Raw genomic sequence first — 22,545 nt, 5'->3', positions numbered from 1 at the left:
TTAAAACCGCTCTGTCCAATGCCTTAACCTCCATCCACCAAACTCGACTGACCGCATCGTTGTTGCGCCGCTTTGGATAGCATGTTAACAGCATGGTTGTGAGATTTTTTAATTTTTATTTTATTTTATTTTTTTGATCTGTGTGTGTGATTTCCAAATGATTAAACCCAAAGCAAGAGACTGTTTCGCAGCCATTAAAGGCCAGCCACGGCTTTTCTCTTCTTAACACGGATATGTATTCCCCACGGATAAAGGACAAAATAAAAAAAAGCCAAAACCGAAGGCGCTCCCCTCCCACCACCGCCCCTGTGCTGCAAAGAGATGTTTCGACGTCGGGGTCGCCGCTCGAACCACGGCTCCTCTCCACCGCGGCTGAGACGGACAGAAACTCGGCGGCGGAGGAATGCCTTGAAACAATGTCTCACCTTGCCTATCATAAAGGGAAAAAAAAAGAAGAATTTCATTTGTTTTCATTCTATGCTAATGTGAATTCTGTCTAATGCAATTTTATTTTTTATTTTTTTGTCGTTTTCATTCCAGTTAGCCATGGTTTTTATAGGGAAAGAGATGGAGTGGGGGGGGCAGGGGGTAAACAAAACAAAGCTTGATTATTACTGCACTACATTTGTTTGACCCCGGCTTTCCCAGAGGAGACCCTGCCTTCTTAAAAAACAAAACAAAAAAAAAAAATCCACTTTGAACGTGCTTATTACTTTAATTGTAGCTGCCTCGTGTGCTGGATGGGGGAGGGCTCGTTCTTATTTTTGGTGCCATGGCCGCCCTCCACTCAGCCCTCCGGTCCCTCCGCACACAGACACGTTGTAAGCGTAAGATGAAGCGACACTCGGTGGAGTGTCCGCTTCGGCGTTTCGTGGACCTGCTCCATTAGAATGTTGTAGATGAGTCCGTATGTAAACCTGCTTCCTAGTTGTATTTACACTGTACAGCCCGGTTTTTTGTTTGTTTTTGGGGGGGTTTAGCCCCGCCCCTCTCAACCCGGCGTGTGACTTTCTCCGGGGAGCCTAAGTTATTGTGTTATCGAAAGTACTTGAATATGTAAATCTATAGGAACTCCTTTTTTTGTTTTTCTTTTCTTTCTTTCTTTCCTTTTTTTTTGCTTCCTTTGCTCACAGTAACTCCACGTAAATGATTTAATGGGGAAACGATGGGAGAAGAAGCTATTTGAATGACCGATTATTCATTTCTTCGATCTGAAGTCAGGTCGTTCGTGGACAGCTGGATCCGTGTCGCTCCAGCTTCCTGTGCTAAAAAGATTTCCGTTTATCGAGATGGATTAATCCAGACTATTTAGCCTTCTCCGCTCCCAGCCCTGAATTCCCCCGCCGAGTGCCATTTCCGAGACTACTACTACTACTACTTTTACTACTAGCTCATGCCTTTTCCTGTGCCAGGAAAATATCGAGACGAATGTTTTCCTTTTTCACTCCACCCCGTGTCCTTGAACGTGTCGAATATAGTTTATCTTTTTTTCTTCTTCTTCTTTTTTTCTTCTGCAGAGCAGCGGTGCCATACCAGGCGGTGTTTTTAACGACTCGTTCCGTCTTTAAAAGTCCAAAAAGGAAGGGGGCCAAACCCACCGCCTTGTGGACCCACGCTTACGTTTCCCTGCTGAGTTTGTGACGCAGCATCTAGTTCTATAGCTTCTGGCTGAGCTGATATATATAGCTATATTATTCTGGATTTGAACTCTGGGTTTGTCTTGAAGCGACACACTCATCGTGAGCTGTATCTGCATGGCGAGCGGTCTCTTTATCTTAATGTTAGATCCGCGAGACGATGCAGCTTCCGCTCCTCGCGACCTTTTCTGTCTTTTTTTTTTTTTTTTTTTTTGCTACACATTCCAGTTTTGTTCCGACTGTTCATGTCAGTCAGGGTTTATGGCTTTCGTTTGTGTGTATTTGTGTACGTGTGTAAATCAAATCAAAGCAAATGAGCGCATGAATGGTCTTTTTTTTTTTGTTCTCTGGCACTTTTTCCCCCTCCCCTCTTTGCTGTACTGTAGGTTTGTTTGATTTACTGTATCTTGTTTCTTTGAGGGAGAGGTGATATTTACTGCAATATTGTGCTGATTATTTGAACTGTAAATTGTACAGAGCCTCACAATTGTAGTCTTTGTTGGGAATTTCTATATAAAAAAAGTGATTTCTGATTTTATTTTTTTTCTCAGGCTGTGGAAAATCAAATTGTACAGCTCCAAGAATCTCTTTCCCTCTGCGTTTTTTTCTGTTTTTTTTTTTTTTTTTTTTTTAATAGAGCTGTGATTAAGAGAAATCCTTAATCTGTAAATAAATAATATTGTGTTGAAATATGAATGTCACTTCAAAAAAATGTATTTGAATGAGTTAGTCAAGGGCTTCAAATATGAAGGACCCGCCATTTCTTCTTTTTATTGATTTCATCTATTTAAGTTGCAGAAAGGTAAATGGCCTTTTTATCTGAGATGACTGTTTTTTTTTTTCTTTGTTTTTCTCGGATTCATATGAAATGGTGTCTCACACATGAACCTTCTAAAAATCACTTTTTATTCCCTCTACACCTAAAGGGAATCTCCAATTTGCACCCTTTTTATGTAAAATAAAAGATCTGTCCACCTTTTTCAGACTACTTGTGATGATTATTTTTAGATCTAATGATATAAATTTGTGGTATAGTTTTGTAAATGGATTTCAGCCTGCATATAATTTATTACCAGAGATGAACTTATAAATCGGTCTCGATTTCCTTAATTGTGGGAGATCGGCTGATGCTGTGCTGTCATAGCAGAGTCTGCTATGAAAGAAACTGACCTTGTGACAGAACTGTCTACAAGGTCATTGTTGCCAACTTCACAAAAAACTAAATACAGTATCGGACAAAATCTGAATGTGCTGACCAGGCTTTTTAAAGATTGATGAACGGCATGAAAAGTGCAATCGGTGCACTTATTACATTTGTTGCCCAGTCTTTCACACATCTTAGAGAAATCAAGGCATTAATGTGACCACATTTATTGAGTAGGGAAGAGCTTGTCTTCTCCGTGGCACGTTGGTGTCCCTGCTGTCAACAGTTTTTCTATTAATAGTCTTAGTTTTAGTTAAATCCCAGTCAGTTCTGCAGAACAAGCATTAATAAACCCCAACTGTTTCACTGTTTCTAGGTTGCCGTCACACAATATGCTTCTACGTTTTATTACATTTCTGAAAATCATGTTTAATGTTGCTCAAATATTTTTGCTGCAATCAACAGGAGGAATTGGATTAAAAACACGGGAAGAAAGAAGGAAAAAAAATGTCACTAGAAGGACGTGTGCATTAGATTTTTTTGGAGGGGAAGTTAGAGTTTATGTTGATTAAATACAATTAGCAGCTAAATAGTAACGAGAAAAAGCCACCATCGTTTTTCCATAGATGACAAAATAAAGTGTCTAAACAATCCCCATGAAAATGTCATTTGTAAACATTTTACTAATTTCTTACATAACTAATTCGGTCCTTTCTCGGTCTGACACGGAGAAGGTTTTCTTTTCGTTTTTAAGAGTGAAACAAACCTTTAATTCCAATGTTTACTGAAATGAAAGGTTTATCAGGTCGTTTCTCTCCTCCCACCACCAGGTGGCGGCGATGGTTTCAGCTTTGCAGCGCCTGTTTGCAGCATCTAACTATAAACATCCGGTGTCACGTTGCGGCGTTTCTTTTCCACCGGTCAGAGCCAACATGGTGGGTACCACAGAGAACTTTTCACTTCGACTTCGGGCACAATCCTTCCCAATCCTCCTTACATGTTCACTCACCGAAAACTGACTACCCCCACTCCGTATTTATCTATTTAAAAGACCATATTCGACTGGGTTTTGACAACGTTAGTAGAAGGGAATACGCATTAAACACGTAAACTATGTCCCTGTTCTTATTAGCGACCCGGAGAAGCAGTTGCACTTTTTGCTCCTATTTAGTCATTTTATTTATAAGCAAAAAAAATTACATATTCTCAAAGCGATTGCGTCAAATGTTTACTTTGTGTTCAGTTGGTATAAAAATAAGGAAAATAAAAATTGCTTAAGAAATTTTGTATTTATAGCGGCATGTACCAAGGTCAACCTATTTTCACTTGTAAATAAACATTATTTTACTGTACCTTGATGATTGTTGCCTAGCGACTGCCATCTGGATTAGAGTTTAATTTAAAGATATAAAGTTAAAGATACAGGTGATAAAAATGTTTGCTTGACTATTTTCTATGTGCATTTAAGTAAATTGGAGTACAATATTGTGATTTAAAAAAAATTAAAAATAATGAATTGTACACAGTAATAATTTTTTTTTCAACAGCTAGTAAAAACAAACTTCAGTTCTCTAAAATATGTTTTAAACATTGCATAGCAAGGTTATTTTATGCAGAAATCGCACAATAATGGGGAAGACACCAACGCCCTCTGCCAAGAGGATAGAACACATAAGGTCATTGCTGTAGAAACTGACTGGAGAGAACTGTATTAACAGAAAGTTGAGTGGAAGAAAAAAAACTTACATTGTCAAACTATCCTGACATAAACTCTAAAAGAATCTATGGTGGAAGATAATACACCAGACCCAATAATATTGTCCAGAAGCTGTAATTAAATACAGATTTTCTTGAACACCTCAGTAGAAACTCATGCCACGCTGAAAGGATGCAGTAAAAAAAAAAAAAAAAAAAGTTTATATGCTGGTATTATTCTCAGTATGCTGTCTGTAAACAGCATCAGTTTTTATGTTAAATTCCAAACCTGAGTATCTTCATCAGCTGTAAGCTAGAATCATCAACAGAAAGAACAGTTGGCAGAAATCAATTTCTGTTGCAATAAATCCATGTGATATGTTTCATTTAAAAAAATTTAATTCTAAAAATATCACTTCCTTGTACGTGCGCTGAATGTTTTTATTTTCTCTCTTCAGGGACGAGTCAGGACCAAAACAGTGAAGAAGGCCGCCAGGGTCATCATTGAGAAATACTACACACGCCTGGGCAACGACTTCCACACCAACAAGAGGGTGTGTGAGGAGATCGCCATCATCCCCAGCAAACCTCTGAGAAACAAAGTTGCAGGGTTTGTAACATTTGATCTATTTTTGTTTTGCGTGATGGTTTCAGAATGTTACTAGTGTGTGGATCTGTTCCTCTTTTTGTCTCCAAGCCTATTTAATATTTGAAAAATGATCACGGTTGATTGTGACGAGTTACTGCACCACCAGTAGAAAACTATCATCAACTTTCTCTGTAGATCTTAAGAAACTTGGGTTTTGCACCTCTCCACTCTTCCTTCTGACTCTGGGACCTTTACTTCCAAATAAAATGCTACATTCATCCTCACGTACGATGTTGAACCAATGCGCTGTAGACCAGCCCTTTTTCACCTTAGGCAACGGGTCAGGAGTGGCCTAACACAAGAAAGGTGTTGTTATTATGGAGTTTCTCCAAACTGGAACAGGAAATTGGAAGAGCACACATCCAAAATTGGTTACTTTATGAGCACAGAAGAGACGGGTCTGACTTGGACCAGCAGAGGGAGCACTGGAGCATGTTGGTCTTAGCTTTTTTTTTCACTGTATCCTTTTGGACAGTTGAGGCTTAATATGCTGCATGATAAATTTTAGGAAGTATCAAAGTTCAAAGTGTTTTTATTTTTTTTCAAGCTTATTCTTGTAATCATGCGCTCTGTTGTGTCTCAGCTATGTGACGCACCTGATGAAACGCATCCAGCGCGGTCCCGTCAGAGGAATCTCCATCAAGCTGCAAGAGGAGGAGAGGGAGAGGAGGGACAACTATGTCCCCGAGGTACGGAAGCCATTTTGTCATAAGCTTAGGTCACAGTGGACCAGTGGTGTCCCAAGTTAGTCTATTAGGCCCAGTGTTCTGACCAGAGCTTGTGGCGTGTTGCAGATTTCAGCTCTGGACCAGGAGATCATCGAGGTGGATCCGGATACAAAAGAAATGCTCAAGATGCTGGTAAGCCTGAAATCTAAAACCATATTGATGTCATTCCAAAAATAGATGCTTGGGAAGTACTTCAAACTCGATCCTCAGTCTTAACAGACATGTGCTGCTCATACAAGTAGAATTGAAAAGTTTCAGAGTGGAACATCTAAAGTCCATGTTTTCTTCCTAGGACTTCGGTGGCCTGTCCAAGCTTCAGGTCACTCAGCCAACTGTGGGAATGAACTTCAAAACGCCACGAGGATTGTGAAATCATGTCAGCATCTGAATAAAGAGATGGAATTGCAACTGGTTTCCGTTTTATCCTTTAGAAATTTTTTTTTTTTAAATGCCTACACCAAGCAAAATCCATGTGCACTGGATGCCATTTTAAGCAAAACTTCTGTAGGTTAGTCAGCAGCTTCTAAAATGAAAAGTCATGACTCAACCAGTGAGGATTACCTTCTTCTGGATTTCAGGCTGTTCAACTCTTCTTCCAGATTCTGGGTCCTTGATTTCCAAATGAAAGTACCTTCATCTGAACTTTGAGCCACTGAGACTACCCAGTCCTTGTTCCTTAAATCTAGAAACTGGTTCAGGTTTCCACTCAACAGCTACAGCCAATACTCCAGAGAGGTTTGATGGTTCTTGAAGTCAGCGACTCTTGAATCTCAAGCTCTTGAAATGGACAAGACTGCAGTTGTCCTGGTTGCTTAATAAAAAGTTCACTTTGGCTACAGGACACTGCTTTAGACTGAATTAATAAACTTAAGTCTGAATTAATAAACTTAAGTCTTTTGTAACATTACATTTCTAGAATGTATTAATATTGCAAGTCAAAGTTGAAATGCATGAACACAAATCTTTCACATGCACCTACAGCTATGGCAAAACATTGAATTCACTTGAAAAAGGATCAAAATCTGAAAAACACCAAGTACAAAGTCTTAGGTTATTAAAAAAAAAGCCATTTTCCATTTGAGGCAGGCTCAAATGGAAAATATGACATTTTAGAATTTGTGTCAGATGGGGTAAAGTTACCATCTTAGTTTCTCTATGCTCTAGTTTTTAGACAATTATAGCATAGCTTCCTGAAAAAATAAAATCATTTGCTGACAATTTTATAAAATCAAGAAAAACTGCAAGTATTAAAAACCCAGACAAATCAGCAATGCTTAAACACCTTTATTGTGCCCAATCTGAACATACTCCACAACTGTTAAGTAGCAGCAAACTTGGCAGACCACAATGAGGTAGACTTTCAAAACTCTAAAAAGCAGCTGGGCTAAAGGACAACAAGCTCAGCATGACAAACCTAATGGATAAAGGAAAGACGCATCGTCTTTGGCACACGGCTTATGCATTTTTGTCCAACTGGAACAGGAAGGCAAAATGGAATAAGAAAGCTAGGGATCATTTATCAGGGAGGGGGGGTCTACTCAAGCTCTGGATAGATAGTTTATCAGCTTAGTGGAAGTTCTTACATTCAACAGGAAACAAGCAGCTGTTCGAACATAAAGCATGTCCCCCGCTGATGTACAAAAGTGATTAAAAACCACTGCCACCTCTCCACACGTGTAAATTAAAAAGTGCAAAAGAAAAACAAAAAACTTTATACAAATCAAATTATTCACTCCAGTTCAACTGGATCCATCAAGTGTTCTAAAAGTGATGGCTCACAAGTTGAGATGTATCCAGTAGTACTGATTCACATTTAATAACTGGATCAACAAAGCAAGTTAAAGTAGTACATCCAACGTTTTGTGCCCATTCAGCTGAAATTTGGGAGGGCAAATTAAAAAAAACCAAAAGGAAAAAAATTGAAACTGTATGTGGGAAAAAAAAATAAAAGGGGAGGGTTTTCCCTTAAACAGCCACCTGGTAGAATTGTTCAAAAATTTTCATGTCATGACTTAAAACCGTTTGTGTACAAATTAGTAAAAAACTGCGTAAAAATGTCTGAAATGCGACTGGTTAAATGAAGCCCAACATTCAACTCCCAAAAAGTAAGAAACACCAGCTGGCTTGCACAGGAAAACAGACGCCAACCGGGCCAAGGGGAGGGAAGAGGGGAGGAAAATAAAAATTTAAAGGCACTGTATGGCATTTGCCAATGAATGGCAATGAGACTGCGTGATTGCTCTTCACTATGCAATACATGAAAACAAAAAAAAACAAAAAAATTGCCATTTTCATCCAGTTCTTAACCTTAGGCTGACTAACATCTGTGGCCACGCGTCGGAGAAAATGCTTTAAAGCGTGACGGGCCCCTTGTCTACTCCCAACAAGGTCACTGTGCATAGTGCCACTGTGAACAGCAAAAATGGAGCAAGTGCAAAAGTGAACATTTCCTACAGTGATATCCCCAGTGCCTGGTGGAATGCCTTGGTGCCCTCTGACCGAGGGACGTCCGGCACACGTGCTCTCCTCGGCGGGCGGCTTACAACCCGCCGAGGGGGTGCTCTTTCTCAGACTTCCTCAGAGTGTCGGGACTCCGGGTTTAGCTGGAATCTCGGTTCTTCTGGTTGCGCATGAGAGGCCGGTGGTTGCTCAAGATGTCCATGGAGTGCTGCCAGTGCCAGCAGGAGCGGCAGTAGTACTTGAAGCAGGCCTAGGGGAGAGATGGCCGACAGGAAATGAGAACTACGGCTGAAACTATCGTTCTAGTTATTGATCAAATAACCAAAGACTATAAAAGCAAAGTTTTTCCATTTATGCCTTTATTTTTAATACCGTCTGAATTGTTTATTTGCATCTTTTAATGCATTTCTAATTAACATTTTATATTCTAAAATGCAATAACAGTATTCCTTTAGTTTTATAGCAGAGATGCATCTCCAGCTAAAAAAAAAAACAAAAATATGCAAGAAGCTCAGGTCTTGCTGCTTGACCAACACATTGTAAGATTAATCAGATTATCTTTTGATTAACTGAATAATTGGACAGCAAAAGGTGCTTAATGGGTTTTTTTTGTTAATCATTTGAACCAGGTGAAGCCAAAACTGCCCGTTTAGTTTTTGGTAGAACATCTTCACAGGCAAAGTTGTTGTTTTTTTTTTTATCTTAGAGCAACAATTAAGGCAAAACGATTCTTACAGTTTGCATTTGGGAACATACTTTCTGATTTTTTTTTTTTTGAGTCTACCTACACCAGTTAAGCGATTACCAAATTAGTTGACAATCATTTCAATAATTGACTCATTATGATCAACATCACAGCCATAATGAGAACATGTAAAAAGGTATATTGTGCAAACCACCCTGGCATCATTCTGTAACCAGAAGTCACTTTATAAAGTCAGCAGGACTTTTCTGTCAGAACAATCTGACCAATCATGTTTGTTCTATTTTAATGTGGCCATAGATCTATGGCTGCATTTCTTTCAGTGGTTTTACTGGAACAAAAGCCAGTAAGCAACAGGACGTTTGTTGGACCAAAACATTCTCCCCACCCCTACAAAGGTTTGGATTACTAAAACCTAAGATCAAAAATCTTGAACATTCCTTGAACACAATATTGATGTGGCAAAAAATGAAAAGGAGTTTGACATCTGTGGTTTAAAGGGCAGGTTGTGATATTAAGTCGTTAAAACAAGAACTTCTTGAAGTATTGATCATCTTTTTACATCAATAATACCGTTTTGATTTGATTTATAAAAACATAAAGGAACAACTATTTAATGAGCCACAAAAACAGTTATGATGGGCTGAATTTGGCCCACTGGCCTCGAGTTTGACATGTTCTTCAAACCATTGTTAGGAGAGATGCATGAAGAAAGTTGTGCTGGGTATTTTCCACTGACCTGGTCTCTGCAGAAGAAAGGCCCAGGTTGACGAAGGCAAACTTGACACATGGAGTCTTCCAGGTAGGGGTCGATCTGAACCTGAAGGAAGATTCACAACTTAAAACCCTAAAACTGTATTAACCAAACTGCTAAAATTCTCTTTTTAATGAGGAATTTAATTCTCTTAAAAAGACACCCTTACCTTTTTTGTAAACTTTGGCGTTTTAATCTCCACAAAAGCTGCGCACACGGCTTTCAGATAGCTGCGCTGGTTGTTGAAGGTGACACGTCCAGAGCCTGCACACACCGGCCTGGACATGAATCCTCAAGAAACCCTTTCAGAGCAACTATTCTAGATGGCAGCTGCCGTTACCTATGGGATACTTGTGCTTGTCCGTGTCGATGCCGGCATACATGACGCCCCCGAACAGGTCGTTCATGATGCTGGCCAGCGCCTCGGCGTTAAGCATGCCGTGCAGAGCGCCGACAAACACCGTCTTACTGGGGTCCAGGCGCTGGGCGGGACAGCGCACGTAGTTGCTGTCAGAGATCACCCAGGGGATCACCTGCACCTGGAGCAGGAAAGGACAGGTCAGCGGTCAAGCTACAGAGTTGGGATATAAACATTCCAGTGAAAACTGAGAAGAAAATAAACTAAATTAAGTAGCTTGGTAGAAACGCAACTTCTTTGTTGATTCAACATCATCATCAGTGGGGTTGTATCTTTAATTGCGATGTTTATTACAACCCATTTTAAAATAATGCAGTGCGTTTTCACTGCGAAAATAAAACCTTACCAAGTATTTTTGGTTCAGTTTCTAGTGCAAATATCTTCAGATACTTGAAATAAGACAATAACTAAATTATAAGTAACCTTTCAGCAAGAGATTATTTTAAGTCCAATGTCTTCATTGATGAAAAGTCAAAGTTCCAGTGGCACATTGTCACTTGGAAAAAGTTAAAAAAAAAAAAAGTTGATTTGCCAATGGTGCTAGTACTTTATAAAACTTTTGCCATGTTAATCCCCAAGAGTGAGGAAAATGTGGGTCAAATGTCATCAGTAAATGTTGTACAGGCTTACATCATCTGCTGTAAATTGATGAGGTATCTTTGCGTTTACCAGTTGAAATCTGATTGAACAGTAGAATCTGTGGAAACTGCAGGAAACCAGCTGTTCTCACCTTGCAAGTAAGCTGAACACTTTGTTTCTAAATAAGACTTTGGGTCATTTAGAAACAGCATTGATTATTTTGAAGTTGTGCTCAGAAGTAAAGACTAATTCACTCCTCCAAGCATTCCTGAATGGAACTGCTGCAGAACACTAATTGGAAACAGCTTTTGTTACAGAGCAGAGACACTAATTGATACTTCTCACAATTTAACTACATAGACCAAGCATTGCCGACTTTAAATAAGCCTTTGAGTTCTTATTTAGCCATTGTAAATTGTGTATTTTGTAATGTTTAGACTTTTTTGGACAAATTTCAAGTGTTCGCACCAGGACATATTCAGCCTTACAGCAATAAATTCTTACACCGAACATCTGATTGTACATAGTGTTGGAAGTTTAGGGAGCATCATAATGTTGAAGTGCGTTACTGCTGCAATAAATTTTTTTTTCCTTATTTCTCATCATTCTCAACAGTTTATATTCACAGTGGCTCAGAAAACCAACCAAATCACTTGAATACTTTCAAAACAAATGGCTTCGAGCCAAAGAAAAAGGCATTGAGAAGTTTTGATAAGAGTTCCACAGTTTCCTGTCAGAGGAAGGAAAATAAATTAAAATCCACATGGCCTTGCTTGAAAAGCTAAAAAATGAATGCAGTTTGAAGTGGCACAAACATGGAGGTTTTCTACAGAAGAACTTGTGATGCCACTTTGTTTCGGTGTAGTTGATGCTGGTTGTTTACAGTTTTACTAGACAGCGATGTGAAATCAGAACATTACAAAGCCAATGTTTGATGCTGGAGCAGATTCCACAGGTTAGCAAGACGTAAACCCGTCACAGTCCAGCTTTGCGACAATGCCAGCTCCTACTCACGTCTTTGCATCGCATTCTGCGGCTGGACATCTTGAAGTAATACTCCCGACTGTCCTCTGGGTGGAAGGGATCCTGGGAGCACGCCTGGAGCAGCGCCCTCACAGACTTCTCGTTTTCAAACACCAGGTAAACGTAGCCTGAGGGCATTGAAAAAAATAAATAACGGCCAACACTTGCTAGCATCTTCAGTGAAATTCAACCACAAGACTCCTTTCCCTATTTTACAAAACTTCAAAATTTGCTCAGTTTAAAGTGACACTGCACGTTTTGGTCTGAAGCTCTGACTTGAAGCTACATTTCTGACAAATTTGTTCTGAACATTCTTTTATAAAAGCAAAAACATGTTCTTTGCTTTGACTCCCATCAATATCAGAGTAAAATACATGAACACGATTTAGCATATTTTATCTAAACACTGAAGCATGTCTAAAATCTGGAGTTCATGCAAATCTCCAATTTTTCTAAAAATTCAGATAAAAACCCTGAAAACAATTTCTTACATTGGAATATTAGGGTCACCGAGTCTCGTGACTTTAATTTTCATTGTTAAGAAAATTAAAGTCACAAGAAGTTGTGCAAGAATCTACATGAAATACGAGAAAGTTATGACTATTGTGTAAATAGTCATGTATTATGTCGTCTACATTTTTATTAATTCTTAATACTACATTGTTGTTTCCACTCTAACCAGACCTTTGCATCACATAGCGATCTTGAAACCCAGAAAGAAAAGGTAACAGAAAATAAAATTACAATATGTGCAAACAAAGGCAGTCAGTTGAAAGAATTTCCACCATCTTTACCACTATACCGGCTAAAATGCATCCGTTTTTCCATTTTGATACAGTTTTAGAAACAAATTAGCTCCCCACATTCTGCCCATCTCTATGCCTAGAGTCACCATGTAGGAGTGCCGTAACCAGATAAATTCCCAGCATGCAGTGTGCTCACCACACGTGTCCACCCTAAAACCAGGAGGGAAAATGGAAATTAGCCTACCAGCTCACAGTTACCTTTAGCCACATTACCTTTAGGAGGGCAGCGGGGATGCTTTCCATCCTTACCTGGCCACTCCACAGTCAGAGGGCCATACCCACTGAAGGTGTTGATCAGGCCAGCTGGACACAAGCAGCAATAGAGAAGCCATGTTTTAATCTGGTTGAATATCAGGGTTTGAACACTTTTCAAGCATCGTAAAGGCAAGTCTTTAAAGTTTTCTCACTTTGGAAATAAAAACGCATATTACCCAAGAAAGACTGTTTCAGTTTACTATTAAATGTTTTCTATTGCCATTACTGCAGGGATATGGTAATGTCTGACTGGTCTGAGAACAAAACACTAATTTCACCAAATCCCCCTATTTCAATAACATCGTTTTAAAATACAAGAACCTCTATTTTAATTACATTATTGGCTCCGAGTTAAATATTCATTACACTAAAACAATGTAAATACAGCGCCAAGATAAATGACCTTCCTGCTCAAACTAAATGCTTAAACACAATTCAGTTGAGACTAGATGTTTTACTCAAAACTTTTACCTCACCGTCTGAACTTAAGACCAAATTTACATCAGTTAGAAACATCAAAATTATTTCCATTTTCTAAAATGCGTCATCTTGCCAAGAGCACAGATTTGTTTTGTAGGTGTGTGAAAATATCTGGTTGCCACTGTAAATAATTCAAACATTGAATTGCACTTCATTACAAAACTGTGCAGTTTAAATAATTTTAAAGTACTTAAAGAAATCAAGCACTTTCCAAACCTTGAAAACATCCAAGCATTTTTCAAGGACTCCAAGCTCCCATAAGAACCATGAAATATTTAATTACTTCAGGTTTAATCTCCATATCGAAACATGTATGAAGAAAAATTAAAGTGGCTGAATTTCTAACATTTCACATTACATTTTATTTCATCTGCATTTCTGTCGAGCTGGTCCAAGTATTTCCTCCGAGTTCTAGCCCACTGAAGGAGCTGAACAGAAATTTTCCATTTTGCAAATACAAAATGTTACTAGTTCATGTTGAGACGAACCTTCGGTGATGTCCCAGGGCACGCCACCAAGAAAGACCTTGCAGGAGTAAATGGGATCCTTGTTGTTTCTGGGAGGCAGCTGACCGCTCCAAGTGAATGTGGCCTCATTCACAGCTAATGCATGCAAAAAAAAAAAAAAAAAAAAAAGTTAAACACAGTCTTGTCCAATCTTTAATAGAGCTTTGAGACAAACGAGCAGCGTACCTGCAGCCTGCCTGTGCAGACGGGCTTCCCTCTCGATGCTGAACGCGTCGTCCGATTGGTCGAGCATGTCCGAGCCGGGCCATGGGGAGCCGGAGCGCCAGCGGCGGGAGATGGTGGAGGAGGCGGGGCTGGCGCTGGGCGGAGGAGTCAGAGGGGAGCTCGTGTCCTGGGGGTCCAGGCGCGAGCCCAGCCGCAGCAGGTCCTTCTGCATGTTGGACGTCACGTAAGGCAGTGGAGGGGAGATCCGCAAATTAGACTGAAGAGGAAGACGTGGCCAGATTATTTCCGGTAGAGACGGAGCGGAGTATCAGTCTAGATTATTTTTACCATGACTCCATCTGGAAGGCTCTGGTTAAACAGAACCATATCAGGTGTTTAAACCAGGCTGTAAATGCGCAAAATGTGAATTATTGTTAAAACGCAAAAGCAAAACGTGCTGTGAAAAAAAATGCAGATATCCATTTTAAGTCAAAGGCGTTAAATTGTGCACCCCCTCACTTGTACAGTCACCTTGATTAAAGCCTGAAACAAAAGAAAAATAATCAGACTCTGATCAATGACCCTTAGTCTATAAAAGCCTGAATGTGGAGGCTTCGGGAACATTTGAAGAACTTTTCAATTATGCACTTAATTATATTTCCAGTTTTATCCCGTTACCAAAGCCAGAAAAAAATATCCTCAAGTATTGGACAGTTTAAGCCTGAAAGCTGTGAGGTGAAGTATTGCATTAACTTTACTGATCCAGAGATTAACAAAAAATCTCTAGAGTCTAACAAGTAAATTGTTCAGGTAAATAAAAAGCTCATTAACCCAATAGATGTGGCAATTTTAAGAAAAAAAAATCACTTGTAGTGGACTTTGATTACTCTGCAAAAGTCAAATTGCTGCCAAGTGTTTTTTTAAAGAAGCTCAGATGAAGAGGTCCCCTGTGTGCAATCAGAGCAATTCTTCCAGTGCTTTGTCTGCAATTATTCTGCCAATATGTCAAAGACTGAAGTCAAACCTCTGCTCTTCAATGAGGAAGGACAACCGCTCTGCTGAGCACAAAGTGGAAGAAAATTCTAATGTACTCCGATGCAAAAACCAAGTAAAATTAGGTCTAAGCTGTAGGATGAGTTCTTTTAAAATATGAAGCAACTGAGAGAACGATTTGCCAGCAACATTCAGACAAATCTACTCATCAGCATCAGCTAATGTTATTTGTTAAGCCAAATCCTTCATGAACATGCATTTCAGGAAAACCCAGCTCCATTCTAGGGTGGAAAACGAAACAATTTAAAGTGGAAACAATAGTTTGAGTAAAGAGAAAATGTGCTTTACCAGCATGTCACAGAGGTGATCTGATCCAGAGCTGAACCCACTGGTCTCAGAGTCTTCAGGGCTGCTGGAGCGGGAGTCCAGGAAGGAGCTGGAGTCCAGCCGGTTCGCCATCCGCGCCATGCCAGGAAACTTCTCCAGGAAGTCGGCTGTCACATTCATGGACTCATGGGGTAGATAGCCCGGCGGCTTCCCCAGGATGCTACTGAAAGGGTTGTTCAGCATGCCCAGCACTGGTGGACGAAACATTCGGGGTGTTACCAACAAAGCAGCACATGCTGAAGAAAACTGGACGAGCATGCCGACTCCACAGAGCTGTACTGATTCGTCAGCAAGCGGGCAGCATAAAGTTTCTAAAAGATGCATCTTTCTTCCCTGTATTTTGCAACTGAATAAAGAAAAAAAAGGCAGATGTGCTGAATTCACAGTTCAATGTTGATTTAGAAGAACAGAAAACCTGCAGTGAAATGGAGCCAGCACCAATGTACCTACAAAGTATCAGATAAGCCAGCTGGCTTCTACCTACAGCTAGGCAGCAAGCTGATTTTTAATAAATCTAATTCCATTTTAGGGAAAAAAAATAAATAAAATTAAAAGCTTCTTTTCACCAATTTACCACTTGGCTTTCCAGAGTGATATTAACCCACTCAAGAACTGCCATCTTGTTTGACAAGTTTTAAAGTTCCTAGTCATTTTCACTTTGAATTCAAGTCAACTCACAGAAGGAATTATTGGAATAAAAGTCAGTCATTTGTAGTTTAAGGAAAAAAAGTGAGGGAAATCAAATTTGGTGCAAGAAGAAATTTTAACAAAATTAAAGTTTTTATTTTAAAGCCATATTCCCAGTCCTACTCAAAGCATGATGAAGCATCTCCAAATATTTTTGAGATCTGAAATCCAGAAGCAAAAAATGCTAAACTTTTCCCCCTCCTAGTAGCAGGCCGGTTCAGCCACCTCTTCCAAACCAGTTCGCCGACTTCCTTCCTGTAACAAGGTTTGCTGTAATAGTGACTGAGTTTCAATCATTGCTGCAGGCCCCGATTAAGCACCTATAAACAGGGTCAAGTGGGTTTGATTGGGCATGGTCAATAATAAGGCTATGGAGGGGGGAAAAAAAGGTGTCACAACAAATTATGGATAATCAGTAGTTTTTCTCCCCAGCATTGTGCAGGTCCAATACAGCTTCTAATCAAAGAAAATTTTTTTTTTAAACTTGGCCAACATTTAACAGCCAACTGTAGCAACATTAGTGAGGTTATCAAAACGAAAGCGTGTTTTTGTAGCCTGTTTGCTTGCTACAGACACAGCAAAGCAAAACTGCCACATCATCCTTAGCAATGCCACAGCTTGCTCCCACACAGAACTATCACAAGTATTAAATGTACAGAAAACAACCTGAATGTTGAAAAATGAAAACGAGAGTCTCAACTCTGGTGACTCTGGTTGTGAATCCTAGATACACTCCGCTTTGCCACTTACTGGAGGAAGAGCTGCTCTGAACCTGGGAAGAGGGAGAATGCAAGTCGGCCTCTGGGCTGCTCCAGGGTCTGTCCCAGCCGGACAGACGGAGTGACTGGAGCCCGAGGCCCAGGTCCGTGACATCCGACAGGCCCCGGGGTAAAGGGATGTCCTGGGAGTTGGGTATGCTGCCGCAGTTGGGAAAAAGCATCCTCCTGCCGCCCACAGCAGCCAGCTCCGATTCTTTATTGCCGGTTACCAAAACCAAAGAAGAGACAGACAGAGAGAGAAGCGTTAGCAAAAAAATAAAAATAATAAAAACAGCAGATGAGGACAGAGCAAGGTCCGTCTTTTTCCCCTGTGAAGAGAAAGTGAGAAACAATAAAACTTCCCTCATAATCATCATCATCGTCGTCGTCACATCTCCCCTTACACTGGCTGACGGCGGAGCTAACCTGCTGCCTCTGTGCCTGGTGCGACTGCCATGCATCTCTGTCCGCATCACTGACCCACCTAGCAGCATGTGACATGGCTGCTGATGCACTCGCACACCCCTTCTAATGACATCAGCTTCGCCCTCCTTTGCCGCCCCTGCTTTAACCGTGTAATGACAAAATTCCAGTCGAAGCCATCGGTTTGTAGATGGAAGTCCTCCCCCACCCTTTCCGCCCCCCCGCTTCAGAGTGAGGAGGGCGACAGCTGCCACCGTTCCTGCCGCTGCTTACTTGGTCTAGTCTGATTTCCTGAGAGAGGCAGAAGGGGAGGGAGGGAGGAAGGGAATGACTCAGCAAACTTTTAGCTCAAAAGTACCTCGCATTCTGAGATGCACAGGGATTTTATTAAACAAGCAATCTGTATTTTGTGAATTTTCCATAAAAAAAAAAACTAAACAGAAGCACATTTGCAAAAGGCTTGTTGCATCAGAAGCAGCTGACTGATCAGATGAGGTCTGTGCAGACATGCGCTGCGAACTCCCACCCTTCCCTTCCCCTCCCTCTCCTCTCCTGGAAGGCTTCCAGCTTCCCATTTACTCCCCCTGATTCAGCAACGCCGAGCTCCCCGAGGCTCGGGCCCCGAGCCAAAGGCACGAGTTGTGCTCTCCTTTTTGCACCAGGATCAAATTTACTTTTAAAAAAAAACACACAAAAAAACACTGAAAGTTGCAACATTTGACCTTTTGAGCTTCATCATAAAAAAAAAAGGAGTAATAATGCATCAAGTGCAGATGCAAAATTAGCAACTTAATTTAAGATAGATGCTACAGTGAGCTTATTGCTTGGCAAAAATATTACTCCCAGGGCCAAGACTGCTGCATTGCTGCAGATCAGTGATTCAGCATGAATCAGCTCTTGGCAACCGAATGATGAGGTGAACAAGTTTCTCTGCTTAAATGTCCAAGTGAAATTCCATCAGCCCTTGCTGAACCCAAAATTTTAATGTTTAAATTTAGCAATTTACACCAAGTGTCAGTTTCTTCTTTTTTCTTTAACTCTACAAAAATTTAAAAAAAAAAAAAAAAAAAAAAAATCAATACCAATCCAGGCTTCCCAAATCCATTTTGTTTCTGAAATTCATGCATTTTGTTGGATTGCAATTATTACCCTTTACGCTTTAAAATGTTATGTGTAAATACAATGAACTCAGCTTTACGGCATACAGATATACATTGTATTTTGCCTCCATACCAGGTTAAACTGTGGCTGAAATGAACCCACTATGAAATAAAGTAGAATTTCATATTTGAGAGCCTTCAGAAAAGTTGCATTTTAAAAACAGTACAAAAGCTATGCTGTCTTTCTAGTAATTTTAGAGTTATGCAACAGAATGGCACAAATGACAGATTGGGAAATTAAGAAATATTGATATTATGTTTGAGTTAGACTCTTGGACTTCTTTTAGTAGATTTTTCATGGTGTGAAACCACAACATTTTTCAATTTTATTCAACATAAATAAATTTATAAGCAATTTGCATTTGCTTGATCTCCTGTATTTACAGCAGCTTGCCTAAGAAGTTAGTTGCAGAAGTCAGTCATTATTAATATTAAGTTGCATGAGCTGGAACTTGATACAACTAGTGTTTTAAATGCTATTTAAACATTGCACATTAAAATACACTTTGATATTAAGACCTAAAAAACATTTATGGTATCCTAATTTGTCATTTATAAAGCAAAATGGAGGAGGAGGGTTTCAGTTTGAACTCGTATTGAATAGGGGAGAATCATTTTGTTTGCCAATCACCAATAAAAGTCTGTCAACAGAAAATCGGTGAACTCCAAGCTCTAGTCGATTGCCATTTCTACTCGAGTGCAATGCTTCATTTCCGGGTTGTTTTTGCACAAACACGTAAAAAGCCAAACACACAAAAACACTTTTTGAGTGAAGCGTGTCTTTACCACAGAGCAGGTCTGGTTTGTGCTTGGTGCTGTTGGGTGTGGTGCACACGCCGGTGAAGTCCAGAGCGTTGCCCAGCATGGTGTTCATCCTGCGGAAGATGTCTGCGTTGCTGCAGGTGGACAGAGCTGGGGAGTCGGTGTCCGGGCTCTCAGGCCTGCGGGAATCGTTTCTCTGTGTGAAGAAGCAGCAAAAAGAAGGAGGAACACGGGGGAAATTAGCCCCGAATCTGCACCAAATGCTATGTTTGTGTTTCAGTTTGAAAAAAACGTAAGTTTCTATTCAGAAGTCGTGCTTGGTTCCATTAGAAGACCCGCCACAGGTTGACATGGCGCACAAAAAGTCAACTTCAACGTGGCCTTCGTTTGAAGCCGCTTCAGTTTCGTTTTTTGACTCACCAGGGAAAAAGCCATGATGTGGACAGACAGCCTAAAAGAAATGTCACAATAACGACCCCGGCCTGCAGCAAAAGGTCATTTTTATGAAGTATGCTAGCAGCTAATTAGTCTTAATCTGCTGAACGTGTGCAGGACGAATGAGTGGGCCTCGAGGGCCTCCGTCTGTTCACGTGCTCAACATCAAAGAGCTCACCGCGAAATACAACAACATAGCACGCGGTCACCTAGAATATGATGACATGGGAACGAAGACAAAATAATCTATTTTATTTTCATTTGACATTAATCGTACATAAACCTATAAAAACAATATTTAATTAGTCAATTCTCCTAACTCCAGAATCAGAATCACATCTATCTATCTATCTATCTATCTATCTATCTATCTATCTATCTATCTATCTATCTATCTATCTATCTATCTATCATATTTTTTTCCATTTCTGTATTAATTTAATTGGTTAGAGTTCAAGATTTTCAATTCAGTTTCACAAAATTCGATTATTGCACAATACCAATAAAGATTTTTTTTATTATTATTAAAGAAATCTAATAACTCAGGAGTTCACAAGACATTGATTGTGGCTGTTGTGTTTCTGAAGCCTCTGTACAAAGAAATACAAATTCTAAATATCAAAGTGCTTAATAATATTCAAAACGTCGTCAAATAGAATCCAGCACAGTGCAAAAAGTTGTAAATGTCACTTTTTGTCCATACTTTACATCCAAACAGGCTTTTCCTGGTTAATACAGATTTCTAGTTTTCTTAAAAATCTGAATCATGACTTTAACATATTCAGACTTTTTACTTTAAAGACCATGACAAGAAAAAAACTGTGCAGCTGGTCCACTGACAGTAGTTGTAGTTATGAATCCCAAAGAGTAAATAACAGGATTGAATTCAGCTTATTTATAAAGTGTACAAGTGTATTATTTATAGGAAGAGAACAGTTATTAACAGGACTGACTCAGCTGATGTCCCCCCTCCAGGACATCTGGCCAGCAGAAAGCCTGGCCAGATGTAACTCCTACAAAGAGAAAAAACAAAGAGAGAGCAGAAAGTTAAAAGCTGAAATAACGGTAAATAATGGAGAACTGGAGAGTAGTAGGAGAAAAAAGTGAGGAAGAGTGTTCAGTATGTCGTCCAGCAGCCTCAGCCTATGGCAGCGTGACTATAGAAGACTTTCAAGTAATTTAAAATGCTGGCTATAATCCTCATTAAAAAGTACAAGTTTTAAGTCTAGACCCAACTGTAAACAAGCATCAATTATTTAAATGTAATTTTCAGTCATGTGTTCATGACGTTCATCTGGTTCTCAGTAATGTGCAGTAAAGAATGATTAGTTAGTGCACTTGTAGACCAAAGAATGTTCAAGCTTTGATGCATTTTGTGAATGAGAAAAAAATCTGATCTGATCTTTCTTATAGACTACTAACCTTTTAGTTCATGTTGTCAAGCACTAATATACTGAAAATTGGCTCATTTGATACATCGCTTCATTTCCTCCTTTAGTCCTTTATTATTGAGAACTGTCACTTTCTTAGTTCTTGACCTAAATACTTTATATTGTCTTTAGAAGGTGGGGGCAGTCTAAAATTTTTTATTTTATTTTTTTAAATGAACAAACTCACTTCAGTCTCCAGCATGCTTGTTTATAAAAGGCTTTATGACTCCAGCTTGATCTTCACTTGCATCTTGATTTATGACCAGCAGAGGGCGGCAAAGTCCGAGATAGAAAAAGGGGGGGGGGATGCTCATATTTCAACTATTTTTAACCTTGCCATTAGTTTTTACTCAGCGGTAACAATTACTGATACGCACATAAACACCTAATTTAAAAAAACACATCTTCCATTCATCTGCTTAATCTTTGCAGGAGGACCAGTGTGTATTTCTCCTCTTGACATTGAGGCAGGACACATCCTGAAGAGGTCGCCAGTCCACAGAGCATCGATTCCCCACAGGAATCCTTTAATTAGAATGCTTATATTTTTCCCTGGAGTTCACTTAGAAAAAAAAAAGTACGATTCTACATATAAAGATCGATCTGCATCATCCATTATTTTAAGAAAACAAAGAAATGTCAAGTCCTGCAGCTTGGAATTCCAGTTCATTTCCTCCACCAGAACATTGTCAGGTTCTCAAATGAATAAAAATGTATATACCCTTCTACAGATGTGCCATGCAGCTATTGTCCTTGGGTGAAGCAGTCTTCAGTCCATCTAATCTCACATCCCCCCACCCACTTCATATCGATTTTCTGTCAATTCAAATTTTCTGTGTGAAAGTGAAGTCAAATGACCCGTTTTTCAGCAAAGGGCAAATGGCGAAATCTTCAGAGACCATTTGCTTCTAGGAAGGTAGCCATTGGGGTTTTAAGACCATTTTAAGTTTATTTTACCAAGATGATTTTTGAATTTAGAACATCTGTATGCTCTCTTCACTTGTACACCTCAACATTAAAAGGTTACGTCATGTGCGCATAATTTTTTCTAGAAACAAAACAAAACTATCGCTCTTGCCAAAAGCTTTAATGAGCTGGTTGATCCAACCGGTTTAAAACAGCTTCGATATTCCAGACGCTAAAATGTATGCCAAAATGTATGCACATTAAAACTTAGTCATGTTTGGTTTAACCACCAGTACAGTGTGGACGAGGCAGCTGGTTACACAGTGCAGTCGAGTCCCTGGAGGACGCAGCATGGTTGGTTGAGCAGAGCATCTTCCCAGAACAGAAGAAGGCAGAGTGTGGAGGTCAGTGCCGCAAATGATGCAGACGCTAATGCAGTGATGCATTACAAATGAAAAGTTTGCATCAATAATTCATGCAAACATCTGATGGCTGGACACTCCCAAGTTTGTTTTTTTTTGTTGAAGTTGCCGTAGACCAACTGATTTAGCTTTGATTGGTCAGCGACGTGCAGCAAAGAAATGACGGATGCCAAGCAGAAG

General features: G+C 39.8%; 2 protein-coding genes across 5 annotated transcripts; one reads left to right on the top strand and one right to left on the bottom strand.

The window, feature by feature from the left end:
• The first annotated feature begins 3,630 nt into the window (after positions 1–3,630).
• Positions 3,631–6,261, top strand: rps17 (ribosomal protein S17). Its single transcript, XM_008404732.1, has 5 exons — positions 3,631–3,716; positions 4,935–5,086; positions 5,709–5,814; positions 5,920–5,985; positions 6,146–6,261. Exons 1-5 carry the CDS (start codon positions 3,714–3,716, stop codon positions 6,221–6,223), a joined length of 405 nt encoding a protein of 134 aa, XP_008402954.1. The 5' UTR covers positions 3,631–3,713; the 3' UTR covers positions 6,224–6,261.
• Positions 6,262–7,122: 861 nt separating this feature from the next.
• LOC103462146 (cytoplasmic polyadenylation element-binding protein 1) lies at positions 7,123–19,730 on the bottom strand. Of its 4 annotated transcripts, none has more exons than XM_008404735.2 (12): positions 19,593–19,730; positions 19,197–19,368; positions 16,820–17,041; positions 15,344–15,573; positions 14,024–14,228; positions 13,820–13,933; positions 12,795–12,899; positions 11,782–11,918; positions 10,111–10,309; positions 9,940–10,034; positions 9,756–9,836; positions 7,123–8,563 (listed from the first exon to the last, which is right to left on the bottom strand). In XM_008404735.2, exons 1-12 carry the CDS (start codon positions 19,605–19,607, stop codon positions 8,453–8,455), a joined length of 1,686 nt encoding a protein of 561 aa, XP_008402957.1. In that variant the 5' UTR covers positions 19,608–19,730; the 3' UTR covers positions 7,123–8,452. The 4 variants fall into 4 exon arrangements, with proteins under 4 accessions (XP_008402957.1, XP_008402955.1, XP_008402956.1 ...); XM_008404733.2 differs by having other exon boundaries at positions 14,024–14,279; positions 19,593–19,727; XM_008404734.2 differs by having other exon boundaries at positions 12,810–12,899; positions 14,024–14,279; positions 19,593–19,727.
• Positions 19,731–22,545: the final 2,815 nt, after the last annotated feature.

This window comes from Poecilia reticulata, linkage group LG3, assembly GCF_000633615.1.
Source record: "Poecilia reticulata strain Guanapo linkage group LG3, Guppy_female_1.0+MT, whole genome shotgun sequence".
Taxonomy (NCBI): domain Eukaryota; kingdom Metazoa; phylum Chordata; class Actinopteri; order Cyprinodontiformes; family Poeciliidae; genus Poecilia; species Poecilia reticulata.
This window is presented reverse-complemented; position numbering and strand designations above follow the sequence as displayed.

What these genes read in the sequence shown, in the direction of transcription:
- rps17 (XM_008404732.1), top strand. An exon ending in GGGACAACTATGTCCCCGAG is followed by an intron (nt 5,815 to 5,919) that starts GTACGGAAGCCA and finishes GGCGTGTTGCAG; the next exon opens with ATTTCAGCTCTGGACCAGGA. An exon ending in AAGAAATGCTCAAGATGCTG is followed by an intron (nt 5,986 to 6,145) that starts GTAAGCCTGAAA and finishes TTTTCTTCCTAG; the next exon opens with GACTTCGGTGGCCTGTCCAA.
- LOC103462146 (XM_008404733.2), bottom strand. An exon ending in CAAACCAGACCTGCTCTGTG is followed by an intron (nt 17,042 to 19,196) that starts GTAAAGACACGC and finishes CCGGCAATAAAG; the next exon opens with AATCGGAGCTGGCTGCTGTG. An exon ending in GCAGAATGCGATGCAAAGAC is followed by an intron (nt 10,310 to 11,781) that starts GTGAGTAGGAGC and finishes TTCCTGCTCCAG; the next exon opens with GTGCAGGTGATCCCCTGGGT.